Here is a 22064-nt window from a genome sequence, read left to right as displayed (position 1 = left end):
CAGAAGCTGTGGTTGACCATGGACAAGCCTATCCAACCTCTAAGAGCATGAAAGAGGCACCATTCAGCCCTTGTAGGGATTTGGGGGTTTGGGAGAACTTTTATTCCCCATCTGTCTTTTATACCACCTGGTAAGGTGTGGGGCTGGGGATCAGAGCAGTGAGCTGCCTTTGAGAAGATGAAATAACCAGTGAAGCAGATGTAAGTTCTGGGTCTCTCCCAAGCAGGGCCACCATCTGGTGTGTCTGGGCCTCCGAGAGGTATGGTTGGGTATAGTGGCAAAGATAGCAGAGGAGAGAGAACCTTTAGAATTTTGGTTCCAGCTCTGGGGGAGGGCTTCCCAGGTGGCTCAGTGGTAAAGAATCTGCCTGCCAATGAGATGTGAGTTTGATTCCTGGGGTGGGAAGATCCACTGGAGAAGGAAATGGAAGCCCACTCCAGTATTCTTGTCTGGGAAATCGCATGGAGAGAGGAGCATGGTGGGATTGCAAGAAGTCCGACATGACTCAGCAACTAAACAACGTCAAGTGGGAGGGGGTAGAAAGCTGATATACCCACAGAGTACCAGGTCTAGTAGGATAAACAGAGTTCCTCGGGGTAGAGTCTCACAAAGGAACAACACATCCTGGTAAGAACTTCCCTTTCTATCAAGGGGTAGGTCGAGAATATGTTTCATCCACACACCTCTTGGCTCAAACCCCCACTTTGACTAAGTGTCACATACGTATTTGTAGCAGGGGGCACTCCATCCACCAGCCCACTGCCTCTGGAAAGGTGACTGTCCCAGGCCCTGTAGAGAAGCTGCATTCTCCAAATGCCCCTGCCACTACTCCTGTGGTCTGTAGGGAGGGAGTGGGAGAAAGTCCCTCTGATGCCTTGTACATGGACACCTTTACACAGGAATGAACCACAGTAGCCAGAGATCAGAGCTCCAAGTGATTTGGCTGGTGATCGCTTGTGAGGCCTGGCTGATAACCGTTTGCACCGACAGTTGGCCTGTTCTAAAGGGCTGTTCTGGGATTTCCATGCCAGTCCAGTGGCTAAGACTCTGGGATTCCGTTGCAGAGGTTGTAGGTTAGATCCCTGCCTGGGGAACTAAGAATTTAGCAGGCTGGGCAGCACTAAAAAAAAAGAAAAATTTTTTTTTAAGGGATCTGTTCTAAGGCTTGGACAATGGGAAGTTGAGACTGGATGATCGTGGATAAGCCCTTGTGGAGTCAGGATATGTGGAAAGATATTTGGGTTCACCTGTTAGAGATGGAGGCAATGCTCACGGTCTCCGCATCTCAGCTCACATGCCCTGGCAATTAGGAAGCTGACGCTCTAGCCTGGGTATTGAGCCGTGCCAAGTGACCCTTCAGAGGATACAGCTGATGACCCTATGCATCCCATGGGAGGTGTGGACACGTGGTGCTTGGGCAGGAGAGTGTGTTGCCAAGGACACCAGGTGGCCCTTGATAGACAGTGACTTGGTTAATGTAGTAACAGCATGTTCTGTGTGTGTGTGTGTGTGTGTGTGTGTGTGTGTGTTCTAAACAATGCTCAAGGCAACTACCAGAGGAGGGTGGTGGGGCTGTCCACTGGCGTACCCACTGGTGAGAGATTGGCAAGTTGATTATTATTTGCCTCCTCCTGCTGAGCAAGGGTTCTCAATATGCCCTGGTTGGTGTGGACACTGAGTCTGACTTAACCCAAGCTATCCCCTGGGACTGTGCAAACCAGGCTGCCACCCCTGGGGGGCTTAGAAAGGCTGAGCACCATGGATGGATACCGTCATCGAATAGATAGTGATGGGGGTCACGTTGCAAAGGTCATGATGTACAAGATAGGGTGGAAAAAAAGACAGTGACTGGAGGTTCCTTCTTCCCTATATCCTGTAAGTAGCAGGGGGAGGGGGTAGAGAGGAAAACTGGGATACGAAAGCAGAAGATTAAACTACTAGCAGGTAAAACCACCTCGGTCAGGTAGGGCCTATGGCCCCTTATGCCGAGCATCTGATCCTGTAAATGTGTGGAAATGGTGGGAAACAACCACTGCCTGGATTCTCACTGTGGATCAGCCTGCTGCGCCGCTGAGAACACCAAGCCCCGTCAGGCCTGGGAGAGGCTTCATCCGCTGGAATTTACCATGGGACGTCCCACCGGGATGGGTGAGTTGCTCTGCACCCCTGGTTGAGAAGGAGTCGCCACTGGAATCCCATCATCCTGCTGCAACCTGGGCCTATGGAAACAGGCTAGACCTGAGGTTGAACATGCACCTTTGAGGGGAGAAGGTGTGGTCCTGGTCTGGTCTGTCTCACCCCCAGTTCATCTCTTCACACCCAACAGTGCTGCCTCCCCCAGCCAAGAAGAACGGCGTACCCAACCAGGTCAAGTTCCTGAAGCTGCTGCCTTCCTCTCCTTGAGGCCAGGGGGACACATTCTGATTCCCACGGTGCCATCATTTGACCACCATCTTTGTCCCCTCTGTTGGCCTGAAGGACACCGAAGCACACACAGAGGCCTTTACTAAACTCCCCCGGGAAGCCCTGAATGAAAGCCAACCAGGCCTGTCCTTCCTGAACCCTGACCGTCTCAATCAGAAAAGTTCTCCTCCAACATAGGATGGCCTTGGACAACGTTGCTGCCTCGCAGGAGACACATGGGCCATTAGCCAAGCAGAATCTGTGTGTTCATACCTGGTGAGCCTTCTGTCTGCTAATGTGTTTTTTTATTTAATAACACAAGGACACAAATGGATGCCCTGAATGATCCTACCTCAGCCTATTATTCTTGTTATTCAGTTGCTCAGTTGTGTCCGACTCTTTGTGACCTCATGGACAGCAGCACCCCAGGCTTCCCTGTCCTTCACTATCTCCCCGAGTTTGCTCAAACTCATGTCCACTGAATCAGTGATGCCATCCAACCATCTCATCCTTTGTCATCCCCTTTTACTCTTGCCCTCAGTCTTTCCCAGCATCAGGGTCTTTTCCAATGAGTTGGCTCTTTGCATCAGGTGGCTAAACTGTAGGGGGGCTTATAAATCAGTGGTTCAGATCACGGGGCTCTGGGTGGAAAAAAATTGATTAGGGAATGATTGTCTTATGTTTTTTCTTGCATGCACCTGTATTGTGGGTGAGGCATCTGCCTCCAATGTAGCCAGATAACCATCTAATGAGCTCCATGTGAGTAAAACCCAGGCTGACCTTTCAGGGAACGTTTCCAAGGAGGGGGCTGCACGTGTAAAAACATTAGAGCAGGTCACGAGGGGTGGAATCCTAGGAAAGGTCATCAAGAGGACAGGTCCGGGGCAATCAGGGTCTCCTCACGTCTTTCCTGTCTTTGGATTGTGCGTGTGCATTTCCTGGGCTAGAAGGTGCCTCAGGACACAGCCTTGAGAGAGTAAGGTGAGGTTGAGACCATCTGGACGGTCTATGTTCCTGAGCCCAGTTAAGGCCTCTTAACTGATGTCGTTGTTTAGTTGCTCAGTCGTGTCTGACTCTTTGCGACCCCGTGGACTACAGCCTGCCAGGCTCCTCTGTCCATGGAATTTTCCAGGCAAGGATAGTGGAGTGGGTTGCCACTTCCTTCTCTAGGGGCTCTTCCTGACCCAGGGGTCAAACCTGTGTCTCTGCATTGGCAGACGGATTCTTTACCACTGAGCCACCAGGCAGGCCTCTAAGGCTTCTATTTCAGCTTCTAAAACTGGGTGCAGAGACCTACTCCTCGGGCAGCACCTAAGACTTGTAAGTTCCCTTGCTTTTTAAACCTGTCACCGACCCATCTGCAGCGGCTGCCTCTTTCTTTGGTCTCTCCCTGCCTTCCGTATGTACAGGATCAGCTTGCGAATGAACGCTGCCTCCAGCCTTGTGGAACCCTGAATTATCAAGGGTGGGAAGTATATTTCATTCCTTTCTGTTTACCCCAAACCAACAGAATGTCTGGTATGGAGTCAGAGATCCACAGACTTGTTGAGCAGGTTAATGAGCCAAAGACTACAGATGTGCATCAGAGAGGTAATCCTGGAGGAGGAGGGCCTGGAGCTAAGACAAACATGGCCAAAGGGGACCTGGCTCGGTGGAGAGGAAGAGGAGGGCTGCTTCACGTCTGCAGAGGGGGAGCTGGTCAGCGTGGAGTACAAGGTGAGTTTGTGTGTATGTGTGTGTGTGTGTGTAAAATGGGGGAAGTGAAAGTCGCTCATTCGTGTCCGACTCTTTGCAACCCCATGGACTATACAGTCCATGGAATTCTCCAGGCCACAATACTGGAGTGGGTAGCCTTTCCTTTCTCCAGGGGATCTTCCCAACCCAGGGATCAAACCCAGGTCTCCCGCATTGCAGGCAGATTCTTTACCAGCTGAGCTACCTGGGAAGCCCAAGAATATGGGAGTGGGTAGCCTATCCCTTCTCCAGGGGATCTTCCCAACTCAGGAATCGATCCAGGGTCTCCTGCATTGCAGGTGGATTCTTTACCAACTGAGCTACCAAAGTAGAGCAGAAATGCTTGTCCTCTTCCTAAATTTGGGAAGGCATGTTTTGACTATGCCTTTGAGCCCGTGTTTTGGAAGCAAACGCCTGAGTTCAAATCTTGCTTGGGCACTCACGAGCTGTGTGACTTTACCCTCATGAGTCCTATTTATTCGTGTGTATATATGGGGTAATAACACATACCTGTCAAGGTGGTTGAAAGCATTAAGTGAAATGATATGACATCCTTGCCCAGTCCTGACACACAACAGATTCTTTTAAAAAAAAAAAATCAGTTATTTTCAGCTGTGCTGGGTCTTCTTTGCTGTGTGAAGGCTTTCTCTAGTTGTGGCAAGTCAGGGATACTCTCTAGTTTTGGTACACAGGCTTCTCATTGCAGTGACGACTATTTTTTGCAGAACACAGGCTCTAAGTCACGTGGATTCAGTAGTTGTGGCGCATGGGTTTAGTTGCCATGCGGGATGTGGGGTCTTCCTGGATCAGGGATAGAACCCATGTCCCCCGCATTGATAGGCGGATTCTTAACTACTGGACCACCAGGAAAACCTATGATAGATTCTTAGTTAGTCTTGGCACCCCCTCTTTTGAAGCCCTGCCCCCATCTCGGAGGCTTGAGGCAGGGATTGGGAACCTTTGGGCTGACACATGCATGAAGTTAACTGGCCTCTGTCATTTGTCCTTACTTGGGATGCTTCTGTCCTTTAAGCTCCCAGGATCGATAAACTATCAATTTAATGCCATGTGTTGCCTCAGTGCACATCCAGACTCTGTTCTCAGTTTGGATCTGGTTAAGCGAGAGGGCAGATGGGATAGAGAAATATTTCGAAGTAGATATAAACCAAGAGGGACGTTCCCTAAACTGCCTTCTTCTCAAGGAGTGTTATTTAAGCTGGGCATGCCCTGGGGACATCAGGTTGGCTCCACACAGCATCTCCGTGTGGCTCTGCCCCAGCTTGGCAGCGTGCACTGGGTTGGCCACTGGAACTTTCTGTTCCTTTCCTCCTGAAGGGGATTTAGCCTCACTGATTGTATAGGTTCCAGCCCTTTGATCCCTGGCACTGGGCAAGCCACACCCACCTGCTAGCAGGGGCTGACTTCCAGTGGATTTTTAGGAAAAAAGGAGGTAGGTGGCTGGAAGCCCAATCTTTCTCTCCCATCTATAGCTCCAGCTGTGTTTCCATCTGGCAAATCCTGGGGTAGAACTCACACACACACACACACACATACACACAGCCCAAGGGAAGGCAGCCAGTCCTACCTGGAACCCCAGCTGTCTTTCTCTTTCAGATGCAAAAATCTCTTGACGTCTCTGCGGAGGTGGAGGCTACTTGTTGCTCGGCCTGTGGTCTCCCAGGGGCGCCTGGGGCACCTGGTACCCTGGAATGTCCCCCTCCCGCAGACATCAGGGGTTTTCCAGGGCTCCAGTCCTTTCCCAGCTTCCAGCATCTCTGTGTCTGGAGACCCAAGGCTGGGTCTGACCTGGGAACAGATCTTGGTGCAAAGGCTTGCTGCCTCACCCCCATACTGGGCTCCTGGGAGTTGATCAAGGTACCTTCCAGCCACCTATAGGGGGCGGCTGTCACGTCCTCCCTCCCGGGGAGGGGGGCTGGTTCTCCCCCTGGGGGGAGAGGCCCCCACTAGCTCCCTCCAAAACAGACCAAAAAGAAAGTTTCCCGGGTCCCCTGGGCCCCCAGCAGCCCTCTCCCCCACCCCCACCGGCCCTCTCCCCATCCCAACAGCCTGCTGGTGGAGGGGGTGAGGGAGGCCGGCTCTCTCAGTGTCCTCTGGGTCCTCGCTTTGCCTGGGGGGTGGGGTGGGATGGGGGTGGCGGGGCGGGGGTGGGAGACAGACGCGTCTCCTTCCGGAGCCCCCAGTCTCCTTCCCAGCCTCCTGGTCCTCGCCTCTCCGCGGCCGCGCGCGCTGCCTACTCTCCGAGGAGGCGCGAGCCACGGACCGCCCGGCGTTTGGAATTCTGCCCAATAAAGGGGGGCCCGGAGGACGAGAGAGGAGAGGAGGGACGGAGGCCGGCGGCGAGAAACGCGATCCGGAGTCCAAAACAGCACCGGGAGAGGAGAGGACTCGGGCGGCCGCGGCGGTGGCGGCGGTGGCGGCGGGGGCCCCTGAAGCTCGGCCGCTGCGCCCGCCCGCAGTGCATCAGCGTGGCTGCCCTGACATACCCAGGATGCTGAACACGGGGCATTATGCACTGGTTAACAGGCTCCGAGCTGCTGAGCGACTTGTTTTAAGCATTTTCTCCCTCGCTCTCGCTTTTAATCTTGTCTCTAGTGGCGTGTGTAGGGGGGAGGACTTTATTTCCATTGGCTAAGCTCTCCCTTCCCACCCACATCTCTTCCACATCACCTTGGTGTCTCCCTAAATAAAACCAGCCCTCCTTATCGCCTGGAAAAAATCAGAAGCTAGAGTTTGAATGGGTTTTTTTTTTTTTAATATAAACACTCACCCCTGGCAGCGTGCGGCTGGGCTCTCAGGATAAACTCCGGTGCTGCTGCCCTGTCTGATGCTGGCTTTTCCTTCCCTCCCTTGAACGTCAGGCTTTAAGCAGAGCCCGGAGGACTGGGAACTCTTTCCCTGAAATCTGATCAACCTGAAGCCAGTTGCGGAACTGCACAGGGTCCCCATGGACCTCAAGGAGAGCCCCAGCGAGGGGAGCCTGCAGCCCTCTAGCATCCAGATCTTCGCCAACACCTCCACCCTCCACGGCATCCGCCACATCTTCGTCTACGGGCCGCTGACCGTCCGGCGTGTGCTCTGGGCCGTGGCCTTCGTGGGCTCCCTGGGCCTGCTGCTGGTGGAGAGCTCGGAGAGAGTGTCTTACTACTTCTCTTACCAGCACGTCACCAAGGTGGACGAGGTGGTGGCCCAGAGCCTGGTCTTCCCAGCCGTGACCCTCTGCAACCTCAACGGCTTCCGCTTCTCCAGGCTCACCACCAATGACCTATACCACGCCGGGGAGCTGCTGGCGCTGCTGGACGTCAACCTGCAGATCCCCGACCCGCACCTGGCCGACCCCTCGGTGCTGGAGGCCCTGCAGCAGAAGGCCAACTTCAAGCACTACAAACCCAAGCATTTCAGCATGCTGGAGTTCCTGCACCGCGTGGGCCATGACCTGAAGGATATGATGCTCTACTGCAAGTTCAAGGGGCAGGAATGTGGCCACCAGGACTTCACCACCGTGAGTACTTGGCATTCAGCTCTTTTCTGTGCTTGGTCCTTTGGAGAAGTGCCACGCTGGTGGCCTCTGGCTCGGTTTGAGGTCTCTGTGCTTTGGAGCAGGAGGCAGAGCCGTGCCTCAGGTTGAAGGCCAAGAGGGGAGTTGGCCAGAGTTGTTGGAACTGGCAGGAGGCGTCTGCCCGCTGGGATGGGGCACTGTTGTCTGGCCGGATGTGCAGAGTGAGCGGGGGGCCTGGCCTTGGGCGATGGCTCCCCCAGATGTGCCGAGCTGCCTTCCACCCGCCCGGAGGGAGGAGGCCCGAGCTGTCCGTGGTCCAGGGCACTTGGTGTCTGAGCTGTGTGATTGAAACAGCTTGTCATTGACGAGGTAGCATTTTTTTCCCCCTCTCTCTCTGCTCGGAAGTAGCATCAGGCCCTGCATCCTGTGGGCTGGGCTGGAGCTAAAAGCTGCCAGAGAAGGGGGTGTGGGGCCCCAGGCAGCCTGGCTGGTTCCAGTGGCTTTGGGAGCTTGCTGGAGCAGGTGATGCTGCAAAGGTGTGGAAGTCTCTTTGCTGCCTTTTCCTGTGTGGATTCTGAGCCCCGTGTCGGGAGAGGAGAGGCCGGGGACCCCGGGGTCTCTGTCTGATCTGCTGGCAGGTCAAAAGCAAAGAGATGTCCAGGCTGCTTGGCCCAGAGAGGAGGGTTTAGATGGAGGCAGGATGGTCCGTGAGATGCCTGCGAGGGCAAAGCAGTTGCAGGCTGGCTGGTCTGGGAGTTTCAGCTGGAAACTCAGTTTGCTCTCTGTGCGATGATGATGATCGCTTAACAACGTGGCTACGAGAGGAGTGGTGTGGGGAGGGGGCGAGCAGCTGCGAGATTCCAAAGCCTGGAGGAGGAGTGTGGAGCTGAGTAAAGAGCACAAGCGGAGGGGGCGGTGGCTCCCTTTCAGGCAGGGGCTTCCTGGAGGGGCAGAGAAAGGATGGGAGGAGAGCTGTGTCTGCCTAATTAGTGGGCTGCTAGGCAGAGCTTGGCATCACAGGTCTGATTGCTGCTGCCGACAGCTTCTGGCTCCCAGGAGGGCCTGGGACATCAGGGGCCTTGGGACCCTCCGGAAGCCCAGTGTGGCTGTTTCTCCCAAAGCTGCCTTAGAGCTTTTGAGTCTCAGAACCTTGAGCCAAATTGCAGTCGTAAGTTCGGCGTGGCAAATGGCAGAGAGACCCGACTCTGTCGTCAGCTCTTGTCTGAGGTCCCCTGCTTAATTAAGACATGCCCTCCCTTGCTCTGTGATACATCCATTCCCCTCCCGCTCTCAGATCCACTGCCTTACCAGCCTCTCGCTCTGAGTTTCTTTTAATGCTACAACCGATCTCTGCCCACAGCCTCTGTGCTTGCTGTGGGCTGTCTCTGGTCTTCTCTAGAAAAGCCAAGAGTGCCTGAGTGTTGCGGGGGGTGGGGAAGGAGAGGGTACTGCTTCTCACTGACTGTAGCGCTCTCTTTCTTTGGGGAGTTGTTCTGTGTGATTTGTTTGAAACACTGTGCAAAAGAGCCCAGCAGAATCTGGCTGTGGTATATGGAGGCTGAAGAGGAAGCGGGTCTGAGCTGGGGGAAGGGACCAGCTGTCCTGGAAGCCTTTCTAAATCGGAGCAAACAGGATCCGAAAACATGTCACGCACAAGTGATGTCTTAGGTGGCTTGGGGAGAGATGGGGGGAGAACCTCATTCTTGGAGGCTGAAACCATCATTGTATCCACCCCGGGGTTTTCTAGTGCCGTGGCAACGCTCAGCTTCTCCACTGCACCACGCAGCTCGGAAACACACTCAGCTGTTCCTCTGTCTGCCTGAACACACATGGAACATGCAGAGAGCAGAGAGAGAGAGAGAGGGTGGCCCCAGAGCCACCGTGGTGGGTAGCAGCCTCTGGACCAAGTTCTCTCAAGCATCCGCATAACCACATGTCCACCTAGCGACTTCCTCTCAACTCATGACCGAGTTCCATTTAGAATTAAAGGCTCTCTGATCCCCAGCTGCTGTTTCATACTCAGCCTGTTGTTCGGGTTCCTGGGGTCCCAAGAGGCCAGAGATCAGGCTTTAGATCCTGACCCGAGCCTTTGATGTTGGCAGGTTGTCACTTCAATAGGGAAGCTGCCTGTGGATACAAATGATTACTTAGTAAGTGTCATGTCATTATCTGTCATCCTCACCAGATTCAAGACTGATCTAGGTTGAGTGTCCCTTCTTGGACTGACCCTCAGTCTTCCCCCTGCATTGAAAAGGGGATGGGTCTCAGGGCTGGATTGTGTCCAAAAGGGCAGGAGAGTGTCCGAAAGGGCACCCACTCCAGGAATCCTGGAGCAGGCTCCAGGCGGGACGCTGATCTGTTTCACCCATTGATTGCAATGAGCAGCCAGACTCCAAGGGTGGGCCTTGATGTCAAGTTTGTTCCAGGACTTTGCAGTGAAGGCTAATTCTTCCCACTCACCCTGGTCTTCCTGGCCTCTTGGCCTGGGGTTCAGGTATACTTGTCCTCGGCCTGGGGTGCACCAGAGAAGTGTGAGACCTCACAGGTGGCTGTGGAACAAGTTAACTCACCATCTTTCTCTCTCATTCATTCTCTGTGCCCCGCACCGCTCTGCTTTTGGTTCATTTGCTGGACTCTCCCTGGGTTTGTGCTATGCTGGGTGGCTCCCTCCTCTGTGATCTGTGGCTGGCATAGTAGACCAGTAAAGTATGGGGGAGGGAGTGTCCCAGGTGGATCGTTTTTCCCAGTTTTCTTTTTCTGTAAAGCGGACCTAGTGCTATCTCCAGGGCTAATGCTTTTGCAGACGCTTCCTTATTCCAAGTTCTTAGCTGGTGAGCAATGAAGTGCATAATACCCTTTAATTAGCGAATGAGCCTTGATTCTAGCAGAGCGAAAGACTGTCAGCGGAGGTTAAAAGTCTCAGAAGCCGTGTGTGGGACTCTGATTGCCATGTAAACAGGTGTGCACCATGCTCGAGCAGGTACACGCTTAGCCCTCACCTAGGACCGTCTGACTTCAGATGGGTACATACTTTTCCTTCCTGGGAAAGAAGAGGAGGGTTTTGATATAATAGTATCTACTTGGCAGAGCCTGCCCAACTGGCCTAGTGTGGAAGAAAAGGGCGAGAGGGCTCGCCATGGGGGTGTTTGGTTATGACTGGATGAGTTGAAGTTAAGATTAGAAGTAGGAAGACTTAAGCTTGAATCCCAGCTCCATCACTTCTTAAGCTTATTCTCTAGGTTGTGTTTTGTACCCTTCTCGGCACTGACTTGCTCCTGGAACATCTGATTGTAACCCGTGACTTTGTAACTCACAGGGGAGAACGAATCACGTGAGATGGTATATACCAAAGTCCTTTTGTGTGTTGTGACAACGATGCAGATGTAAGGCAGGGTTATTATCAAGATAGGTGGGAAGGTTTTTATTGTCCAGGCTCCTTGCCCTGTTTGCAGCCCACCAGAAGAGTCAGTTGATGAGTAATGCTGTCACGGTAGCGAGGAGGTTGCTACCTTCTCTGTATGGAGCCCTGGGTGAAAGCCTAGCATCGCAGAGATGAGGTTTCTTAGAGTGGAGGTCACAGCTGGATTCAATTGCTAACTGTTGCGGACAGGTGGCAGTCCCACTGCTTGTCACTAGCACGTGATGGTTTCACGTCATTTCTCTGCTTATCACATTGGGGTTCATCTGCCTCCAAGTTCAGGAATGCAGTAGACCCCCCAGTTTGCATTTTTAACCTGATTCCCATAGTGTGTGTGTGTATGTGTGTGTGTGCATGCGCATGTACTTTAAACCTGACATTTCTTAGGAAAGGCATTTCTTTCTTTTCGTACTAAAAGAAAGGTCCCTCCACAATGGGATCTTGTTAGAGGCAATTCTATGACTCTTAGTCATCCACATCACATGGCCTTAGAGAGATGGGTTGGGGAGGGTTTGGCAAGCTCATATATTTGGAATTCTTGCCCCAGGCCGGTGGGTCCATAGCTAATCTTATTACTCCTTATCACAGGAGGAGCAGGTGTGTGAAGAATGGTGGCTTTGGGGAGAGATCTGAGTTGGAATTCCAACCATACCCCCTCTTTGCTGTATAATCTGTAATTTGTGTAAGGCAAATTTCTTAACTATACCCTCTCCATCTCTAATTAAAAACAATAATACCTGCCACTCAGAGTCGTACTGATCTAGGGAGGCCAAGGATGCCAAGAGCCGGTGCAGGGCAGAGGCTTGGTACAGGAGCAGGCCCCTTGCTTTCTTTAGCATCCCATGGGAGTGTTGCCTGAGCCTTGGTTGGATTCCGACTCCCATGACTCCAGGCCAGGGCCCTGCCCACTCTTCCATACTGTGACTCACTCACAGCTTTAGAGCAGGCAACTGCTGTGTTTGTGGGATTCTTCACTCTCAAGTGTTCCCTTTTCACAGTATTTCTGTATCAGTTTTGCTACCTGAACACCCTCTCCTTACCCACCGTCTTGGCTTCCTTGTTTAGCTCATGCCACTAACCTCAGCCAAGGAAGCTTGTCCTGCGCCCCCATCCCTGGTAGGAGTCGAGTGGCCAGGGTACCAGGCAGGTATCCTTTATCATAGTGTGTCCTATGGGTGTCTAGCACATCCATTCCTTTGTTAGTTAAACAGTGCAGGGATGGTGCTAGACCAGATCTTTGCCATCAGAGAGCTTATGGCCCATTTCTTACCCCTCTGCATTGGGGGGCTTGTTGAGAGCAGGAATCTTGTCTCATCAAACACTTTATCTGCATCTGTCATGCTGAATATAGGGCCTGCCCACAGTAAATACCCAGGAAAGCTGTTTTTTTTTTTTTTTCCTTAGTTCCTTACTGTTTCCTGAATTGATCCCACATCCTTTGCTCATGGGCCTGTCTGTCTTCTTTACATCTCTCACCTCTCTCTATGTCTATTTATTTAAATCCTACTTATCCTTTAAAACCCAGCTTTAACATCTCTGTGGCCTTCTCTAGGAAACCACTGCCAACCCCTCTCCCCATATCATAATCTAAATTAATCTCTTCCTCCCCTGTCTTCTAGACAGCCTTTGGCGTACTCCTCTGAGAGAACAGTCATTATGCATACTTTTCCTTGCATTAGAATCATAAAGTGTTTAGGCTGAAAGGGACCTTGGAGGAGATTTAATTTAATACTTGAACTCTTTAACCACTGATAATTTTTATACATTGTCCATTTCAGTCTCTCCTTCCTGTAAGACATGATTTTTTTCCCCTAATTTTATGTTTTCGGGACTTAGAACTGCTTATCACATGGAAAGCTCTTCCAATGTGTCATCAGAGTGTGTGAAGTGGGTTTGCAGCTTTTCAAATGTAAGGTGGCTCTGATATCAACTGAAAAATGGCCATTTTTGGCTTCCCTTTTCAGTGTAGGTACCCGGGATTCCACCTGCATTGAGATGACTTGTCTCATTATTGTTATTATTTTAATAATACACTTTCTGATTATAGAAACAATCCATGCTCACTGGAGAAAACTTGGGAAGTGTGGGAAAGAATAAAGAAGAAAACCTTGCCCATAATAGCATCTTAGATATAATTGCATGTATTATTTTGGTGTTTGGGGAGTAACTCCATTTGGTCATGCCTGAGTTCACACGTCTATATATCTAATGCCTGGTCTGGAATGCAGTATACACTCAGCCCGTGTCTGCTTGCTGCCTTCTCCCTGGGTCCCCTGGGTAGTATCCGGAGGGTTAGAAATTCCTTCAAAGGTCTATTTAGTGTAAAAATAAAATCCACAGATGGGTCTCCATGGGTCTGAGCAATACCCCTTTGGTGGGATATATTTTGTCTTATCTGCCAGGAGCATCCAGGGATAATTTGTGAGCGAAAGAGGTACCAGCCTCTCTTAGCTTCCTTGGGTTTTAGGTTCAGAATTGAACAAGAGTTGCTCTTTTTTTGAAATAATTTTATTTATTTGTTTATTATTTTTGGCTATACTGGGTTCTTGTTGCTGCGTGGGCTTTTCTCTCGTTGTGGTGAGCAGGGGCTACTCTCTAGTTGTGAGTGGCTCTAGGCACGTGGGCTTCAGTAGTCGGGGCACACGGGCTTAGTTGCTCTGGGACACATGGAATTTTCCTGGGTCTGAGTTCGAATCTGTGTCTCCTGCACTGGCAGGCAGATTCTTCACCATTGAGCCGCCAGGGTTAGTCCAAGTTACTCTTTTATGATGGCCCTTTATTGACAGCCCAGGTGTGCATTTACCTGAAGCCATCTTGGTCCTGTGTGTTGTATGTTTGTTGAACTGAACCAGAGATGTGTTTATTGAACCCCAGTTAGATCTTCTGACTGAGGCTTATTCTCATTCCTGGATGAGACCCAACTCCTCATGCCCATGAGGACCACGGACTGTGAAGACCACGAGGTTCTCCTTGCCTGGTCATCTCTGCCTGCCTCAGCACAGTATATAGACCCTGACTTACCCTAACCTGGGAAGTTTCTAGGTTCTGTATCAAAATGGTACGCATTGCACTGGGCTTCCCAGATGGTGCTAGTGGTAAAGAAGTCGCCTGCCCATGCGGGAGACATAAGAGACATGGATTTGATCCTTGGATCAGGAAGATCCCCTGGAGGAGAGTATGACCACTCACTCCAGTGTTCTTGCCTGGAGAATCCATGGACAGAGGAGCCTGGCGGGCTACAGTCCATACGGTCATACACAACTGAAGAGACTTAACATGCACACATATACATTGCCTTGAATGCAAAGTGAATGATAGCTCTTATTCCTGAAGTTGCTTGGAAGTCTTGTGCATATTTACCATGCCCTTGCAGAGGCAACCTCTGCCCAGCTGAGTGGGTGGTTTTCCATGGTGCCAACCTCTGGTTGGGATCTTCTAGTTTGCAGGGTGTTAGGTCATATCTTTCTGGCAGTAAAGCTTTCAGGGTGTGTTGACTTCTCTCTGATGTGATGAAGGGCTGGGATACTAACTAGGAGTGAATGTTACAATAACCCAAACCATCGACTTGCCAAGAAAGGCTAAGGCTGCCTCAGGCCACTGAGCTGGTACCTGGTTGCTCTGTGTTTCCACGTTTGTCCCCGGGAGCTCTTAGACCTCCAGGATTGCTGATGAAGAGGGCTACCCGAGAGCTCACTGCATTGGAAGTGGAGTCTTCCTCCTCACTCCAGCAGCTCCCTTTTTCTTTCTATAGCAAGTCTTTCCCTTAATGATGAGATGAACTCTAGACAACTTTCCGTGAAGTTTCTGAATCCTAGTTTGCTACCAATTTCTAGAGTAAGAGCTGAAATGGGATGCCATGTAAAAAGTCCCCCAACAACTGAATTGGTAGCTTTTTTATTTTTATTATTTTTTTTGAATTGGTAGGTTTTAGCACCAAGCTCGTTGTCAGAGACATTGTTCCCATAGAGCAGTTCATATTTCAAAGAACCAAGTAATCCCATTTTCTCCAGCAGAACGAAAATATGTCACCTGGGTCTAGAGATATTTGAAAGTGTGCTGTGTGCTGTCTCTTTTTTTTGTTGGAGTGTTTGTGTTTGATGGAGCAAAGTTGCCATATCAAACTTGACCAGCAGGGCTATTTGACCCATGATCTATTGTAACCTGAAACTAATGGCCTTCATCACCTCTGCAAATTTGAAATTCCATGTATCATAGTTCTCCCCTGCAATGGACTTCAAGCCAGTCCATACAGATGGGCCTTAGTGGTTACTGGAAGCCTGTGTTGGGAGCCTATTTATCAGAATGGGCTTTATTTGAGAAGGACATTCTGCAAAGGGTCATCCTTTGGTTGCGAACGCATGTCTCCATCTCCCAGCACTTATTTTCTCATGACTCAGGTCTATTCCCTATCGATTACCTCACTGACCACAGAAATTTGTATTCAGGAGAAATAAAGCATGAAGCACAGAAGGAACGTATTTGCCTGTGTTTATTGACTTCTGTTGATGGAGTGACCCAACCTTGGGCAAGGTAATTAGCTTCTCTGGGCCTCAGTTTCTTTACTTGTAAGACGAGCGGGCTAAACTAGGTGATTCTCAAGGATGTGCCAATTTGTAGAACTCTAATATAGTAGAACACAATCACAGGTTATTTTCTGATCTCACATTTGTTCGTTGAAACTACAATTTTATGTTTGGAGGCAAGGAATGGATGTTATTTAGTAACCAGATATGCTTATCGATTTATTTGTTTGTGTTATGTAGATAGAGGTGTACAATGGAAGGAAAAATACCTTGGTATCCTGTGTGGGTGTAGTGGGGACAGGGAGGCACCGAACCCTACAATCAAAACTGTGTGTGAGCCCTGTGTGGGGTTGCAGTTGATCAGTTTGGCTAAAAGTCTCCATCACACTGGTCCTAGAGTTGTGAGCAGGGGTCTGTGTTCAAGTTCGCAAGGGTGTTTGTGAAAGATGCTGTAAGGTCTTCCATCCAGACCCTCCCTCCTGCTTCTGGGGCTGCAGCTCCTGACAATGGCTCCTATCTGCCCTGAGATCAGAAGGACACCCTTGGTCCTTAGATGGCTGGAGGTGCCTCTCTAGGAGATATCTGAGAAGTTATACACCTCCCCACCGCCTGGGGGCAGCCAGGGGCCAGCAACTGACTGACCCAGGTGCACAAAATGCCAGACATCTCAAGACCGCAGAAATTAGGGTGCCGTTTTTCACACTCCTGAGCTTTCCATGGGGTCAGGCTGAGCTCCGCATCTCCCCAAAACCCGACTTTGCTTATGTCTTCTTCCTTCCCTATCCTGCGTCCCTCCCTGCCTTCTAGGCTTTTCCTGAGTTCATCATCCCCTCAATAAATTACCTGGATGAGGAACCCTGTCTCAGGCTCTGCTAGGGAACCCAACCTATGTATTGATTCGTCTTTGCTTCTCCATCTATTTGACACAATGGAGAATCACTTAGGCACGTGAACCGTGTGTCTGGCTTGGAGCGAAGGAAATATCGATTTCCAAAGTCTTATAAGCCCCAGTCTCTCCAGATGTGTCCTCTTCTGGGGTCTGTAACAATTTCCATGGGAGACTTTTCATAACTCAGATGAGCATCTCTTTGATTGGGATTCATTATTCTGGGCTCAGCTGTTTATTCCTCTTTGGAAATTTTTGTCCAAGGAAAGCCCTTCCCAAAGTTGCCTGTGCCCTAAGGGCTGAGCTGTTCTATTCTCGAAGCTCCTGCCTACCCACCGGTCCCCACCTGCCGCCGCCCCCACCCCAGGCTGCTCACACCCTAGCTCTCACCCTTACCAACACCTGCCTTCTCGTCCTTTCCCAGTTCCGCTGTCTCTGAGCGCGTCCCTTTCTTGTCCTCCTCCCAGCCTTCACTGGATGGGCCTCAGTCTGGCTTCAGGCCACAGGGAGGAGGCGGCTGCCTTTGATGTTGGCAGTGGCTCGGGCTCATCCATAAAGCAGGAGGCAGTGAGAAATGTACGGCTGACCAGGGGTGATGCTCCTCATATGTCACAGAAACCATGAGTGATGAGGAGCGCAGGGAAGAACTGAGAACTGTTTAGCCTGAAAAGGGGAGCAGGTGACCCAAGGCTGGGGGGTTGCCGTCTTCATGCACTTAAAAGGTCCTCCTAGGGAAGAGAGATGAGGTTTTCTCTTTGAGAGGCCAGAGGGCGGTGCGGGTACCCATGGGTGGGAAGTCATTCACAGAGGTGGTATCAGCTGCTTGGAAGGAGCCATCCTGGGACGACCCGTGCTCTGTAGCTGAGGCCACACAGTTGCTTAATGGCGATGCTGTAGAGGTGGATCAATGTCACGTAAAGAGTTGGCTGTAATGACCTCTACAGTTACTTTCAGCTCTGAGCATCTTTGATTTATTTCCTTTTGGAACAGATATTTGGGGTCAGAGGTGAGGGCCACTGACAGATGGCTTTGAGAAGAATCGATAATAGAGGCAAGCTAGCACATGCAGCTTGCTACACAATACCGTGTAGCTTTGAGGCTGAGAGTTTCAAGAGTAAGGAGTAAGGATGCTGCTGCCAGAAAATCCCTGGAGACAGAAGAAGCTCAGTTTATCCAGAGAGAGAGCAGGATGTGTGTGGGTGGTGGTCACCAGGGCTTGGAGTGGCTGGTAAATGATCTGGTCTCCCCAAGGGAATCTGTGCAGCTTCTGGAAAAGTAGTTCCCAGGACAATTCATCGTAAATTCTGAGCACTGGTGCCAGTCTCAGAAAGCAGATCTTGGATGTGTTTGGGCTTGGCCTGGTTTCCAGTGGGGGCAGGAGAGACAAAGAGGTACTTGAGTTAAAGGTTACTCTAGGGCTTCCCTGGGGGCTCAGTGGTAAAGAATCCACCTGCCACGGCCGGAGACTTGGGTTCGATCCCTAGTCTGGGAAGATCCCACATGCCAAAGAACAACTAAGCCCGTGTACCATAACTATTCAGCCTGTGTTCTAGAGCCTGGGAGCCGCAACTACTGAGCTCATGTGCTACAATTACTGAAGCCTGTGAGCCCTAGAGCCTGTGCCACCACACTGGGAAGCCTTCCCTGCTTGCTGCAACTAGAGAAAACCCCACACAGCAGTGAAGACCCAGCACAGCCAAAAATTAAAAAATGAAAATAAATAAGTAAAGAAAATTATTTAAAAAGGGTACCTCTAGAATGGGTGGGGTTAGTGATAGCCCCGGTTACAGAGGCTGGGAAGGCTAACCTGGCTGGGAGAATGCCCTGCCTGGGAGTACCAGGGTGTTAATGGCAAGTGTGGGGAGGATGCTGGGGCACTGGTACCAGAGGTAATTACACAGTCAGATATTTCAGCCAACTGTGGATTTCAGTGCCTGATAAGTGTGGGCTCCAGGCTTGCATAGCTATGGTTTTTTGATTTATAAGAAAGGCATATTTGGTCTTCATTTGCTGGTTCCTGGTACAAGAATTGAAAACCTTTGGAATATCTGGAGGGGTTGGGTGAGAGGAGTATTTTTAAAAATATTGTTTTAAAGTCTTTACTGAATTTGTTGCAATATTGCTTCTGTTTTATGTTTTGGTTTTTTGACCGAGAGGCACAGTGTAATTTTAGCTCTTTGACCAGGGATTCAACCCTCACCTTCTATATTAGAGGACGAAGTCTTAACCACTGGACTGCTAGAGAAGTCCCAGGAGCATCTTTTGTTATTCCTAAAAAGGCCGTTTCAACCAGACCTGAGTTTATGCTAAAGAAGTAAATCTTGCTGGCCGCCTGGACGGCTTCAGGATGAGGTCTGGTTTCTATCAGTCATGTGATGAGAAGGTTGGAAATTGAGCTAATCCCCAGTGGCCAATAATTTAATCAACCCCGCCTGTGTAATGGGACCTCTCCATCAGAACCTCTGAATGAAGGGGTTCAGAGAACTTCTGGGCTGGTGAACACGTGGAGGTGCTGGGGGGCTGGCATACCCAGGGAAAGGGTGGAAGCTCAGTTCTGTTTATGCTATATGCTGTCCCAAGATCCTCTTCCGTCTGGCTGTTCTGGAGTTGTGTTCTCTGAAATAAACCAGCCAGAGTAAGAGAATTTTTCCTGAGTACTGGAGGCCATGCTAGATAATTATCAAACCCGAGGAGGGGGTCATGGGAACCTTGATTTATAGTCAGCTGGTATGAAGTACAGGTGTCTTGGAGACTGGCATCTGAACTGGGGACCATCTTATGGGTCTGAACCTTTAATCTTTGGGGTTTGCCCTAACTCTGGGTAGTTAGGGTCAAAATTGCTTGGTATGAGGGGAAAACCCACCCGCTTGGTGTCAGAAGTGAACTGTTCTGTGACTTAAACAAACGAATCTTAGTAATGACCTTGTGCAAATTACTTCTCCTCCGTTTCCTCACGTATTAAACAATAATTACACTGGTACTTACTATATAGGATGGTGTGCTACATGAATGAAATAATAGAAGTGAACCTGTGAGCTTCAGGCCAGATGTGGAGTGTCAATATTTTGTTGCTGCTGTAATTTTTATTATTACTAAGGTGAAGTGGAAATAAAACTTACTGACATCTGAGAGCCAAGGATTTTGGGGGGAAATCCACATTGATGTTTGTGAATTCCAAGAGTATGAGGATGAGGCTGTGAACAAGCCAGGCACCCAGATCCTGCTCTAAGCTACTAGAGACACCTAGAATATGTCAGAAATAGAATTCCTTCCATTTGACCAAAACTATGTAGTTTACAAAACCCGTTAATAATTGCTAATGTTTTCTGAATGCACGGTACGTCTCAAATCCTGTCCTTTACCTGGGATTCAGTCTCTATTTGTAGCTCTGTGTTTTTGGTAGGGAAAAAAATTGAGGCTGAGAAAGGTTAAACGACAAGCCTGAAGTCACTTAGCTAAGAATTGGTGGAAGTGGTATTTGAACCAGGTACTCTGGCTCCCAGAGAAGGCAATGGCACCCCACTCCAGTACTCTTGCCTGGAACATCCCATGGATGGAGGAGCCTGGTAGGCTGCAGTCCGTGGGGTCGCTAAGAGTCGGACACGACTGAGTGACTTAGCAGCAGCAGCAACTCTGGCTCCCGGTCCTCCAGGCTTCCTAAATGCTGTTTGGTCCTCGAAGTAACTCTGAAAGCAGAAAAGGGAGTAGTGTATCTGTTTCAGAGTTGAACACGTAAGGCTCAGAGCAGCTAAGTGACAGACGCAGGGTCACTCAGCAAGAGAGTGGTTCCTTTGCGAATCAGAGTTCCTGCCTTCTGACTCCCGTTGGGGGTTCTCTTTGAGGACATCAAGCTTGTTTATGCTGGGCTGAGTGAAGTCAGGCTATTCATCTGTGAGTTTTCAGCTCAAAGGACTTGAAGTTTAGGCTGAAGTTTCCTCCATGTCTCTTGTATCTTGCTCAGGGAACCAGGAGCCTGGCAGCTCCCAAGGGTTGAATGAAAGCAGGAGAGTGGGGTGCAGCTGTCCATGTAGCCCCCATCTCTTACCTGCATCCCTCACCTTTGTGCATGTAAACTGAGAGAAGAGGTAAAGGCAGCCCAGCTCTCTACGACTGAAGGCAAATGAGGGTTTTTTCCTTAATTTTATTGAAGTATAGCTGATTTACAATGCTGTGTTAATTTCTGCTTTATAGCACAGTGATTTATTTTTCATATACATACACACACAACTCTCTCTCTATACACACACACAAACACACATACATCTCTCTCTCTCTATATATATATACACACACACATATACATTCTTTCTCTGTTTTTTCCACTATGGTTTATCATAGGATTTTTAAATTTTATTTACTTATTTATTTTCATTAAAAAAAAAAAAACGGAATGCCTGTTATGTGCTAGGCACTGAGCTAGATGCTGAAGATACATAGATGAAAAAGCCAGCTGTCACCTTTAGGAAAAATGTTTACCTAGGGAGCCCATTAAGTCCCAGATCACTGTAGGGTGTATGCAATGACATAAATGCATGCATAGACTCATACTGCGCTCAGTCACCCAGTCGTGTCTGACTCTCGGCGATCCCATGGACTGTGGCCTGCCAGGCTCCTCTGTTCGTGAAATATTCCAGGCAAGAATACTGGAGTGCGTTGCCATTTCCTTCTCCATTAAGTTTGTTTTAAATTGAAGGACAATTGCTTTACAATATTGGTTTGGTTTCTGCCATCCATCAGCATGAATCAGCCACAGGTGTACATATGTCCCCTCCCTCCTGAACCTCCCACCCTTTCCCACCCCGCTAGGTGGTTCAGTTCAGTTCAGTTGATCAGTTGTGTCCGACTCTTTGTGACCCCATGAATCGCAGCACACCAGGCCTCCCTGTCCATCACCAACTCCCAGAGTTTACTCAAACCCATGTCCATCAAGTCAGTGATGCCATCCAGCCATCTCATCCTCTGTCATTCCCTTCTCCTCCTGCCCCCAATCCCTCCCAGCATCAGGGTCTTTTCCAATGAGTCAACTCTTCGCATCAGGTGGCCAAAGTATTGGAGTTTCAGCTTCAGCATCAGTCCTTCCAATGAACACCCAGGACTGATCTCCTTTAGGATGGACTGGTTGGATCTCCTTGCAGTCCAAGGGACTCTCCAGAGTCTTCTCCAACACCACAGTTCAGAAGCATCAATTCTTCGGCATTCAACTTTCTTCACGGTCCAACTCTCACATCCGTACATGACCACTGGAAAAATCATAACCTTGACTAGACGGACCTTTGTAGGCGAAGTAATGTCTCTGCTTTTTAATATGCTGTCTAGGCTGGTCATTGTATCAGAGCCCCAGTTTGTATCACAGTACTTTGAATATAGTTTCTTGTGCTACACTGTAGGACCTTGTGTATCCATCCTACATATAATAGTTTGCACCAGAGGACAGTTTTGTGCTGCAAGAGGATATTTCAGCTTTCTGGAACAAGGCCTTCCAGCTCCAGTTCCAGGCTGAGAGGAGGAAGAGGAGCATGGATGCAGTCAAATGACTGGTTCTGAGAGGGGACTCCCCCCAGACCTTTTTTGGTTGATGACCAT

At 49.9% G+C, this 22064-nt stretch overlaps 1 protein-coding gene across 1 annotated transcript in view; it reads left to right on the top strand.

Annotated features, from left to right (window-relative positions):
• Positions 1-7102: 7102 nt before the first annotated feature.
• The window catches only part of ASIC2 (acid sensing ion channel subunit 2), a 1197965-nt gene continuing 1183003 nt past the window's right edge, over positions 7103-22064 (top strand). Inside the window, exon 1 of the mRNA XM_065909980.1 lies at positions 7103-7657. Coding sequence (XP_065766052.1) covers positions 7103-7657 — 555 coding nt within the window. The remainder of the gene's footprint in view (positions 7658-22064) is intronic.

This window comes from Muntiacus reevesi, chromosome 18 (assembly GCF_963930625.1).
Source record: "Muntiacus reevesi chromosome 18, mMunRee1.1, whole genome shotgun sequence".
NCBI lineage: Eukaryota > Metazoa > Chordata > Mammalia > Artiodactyla > Cervidae > Muntiacus > Muntiacus reevesi.
Note: the sequence above shows the minus strand (reverse complement) of the source record. Positions and strands in the feature narration are given on the sequence as shown.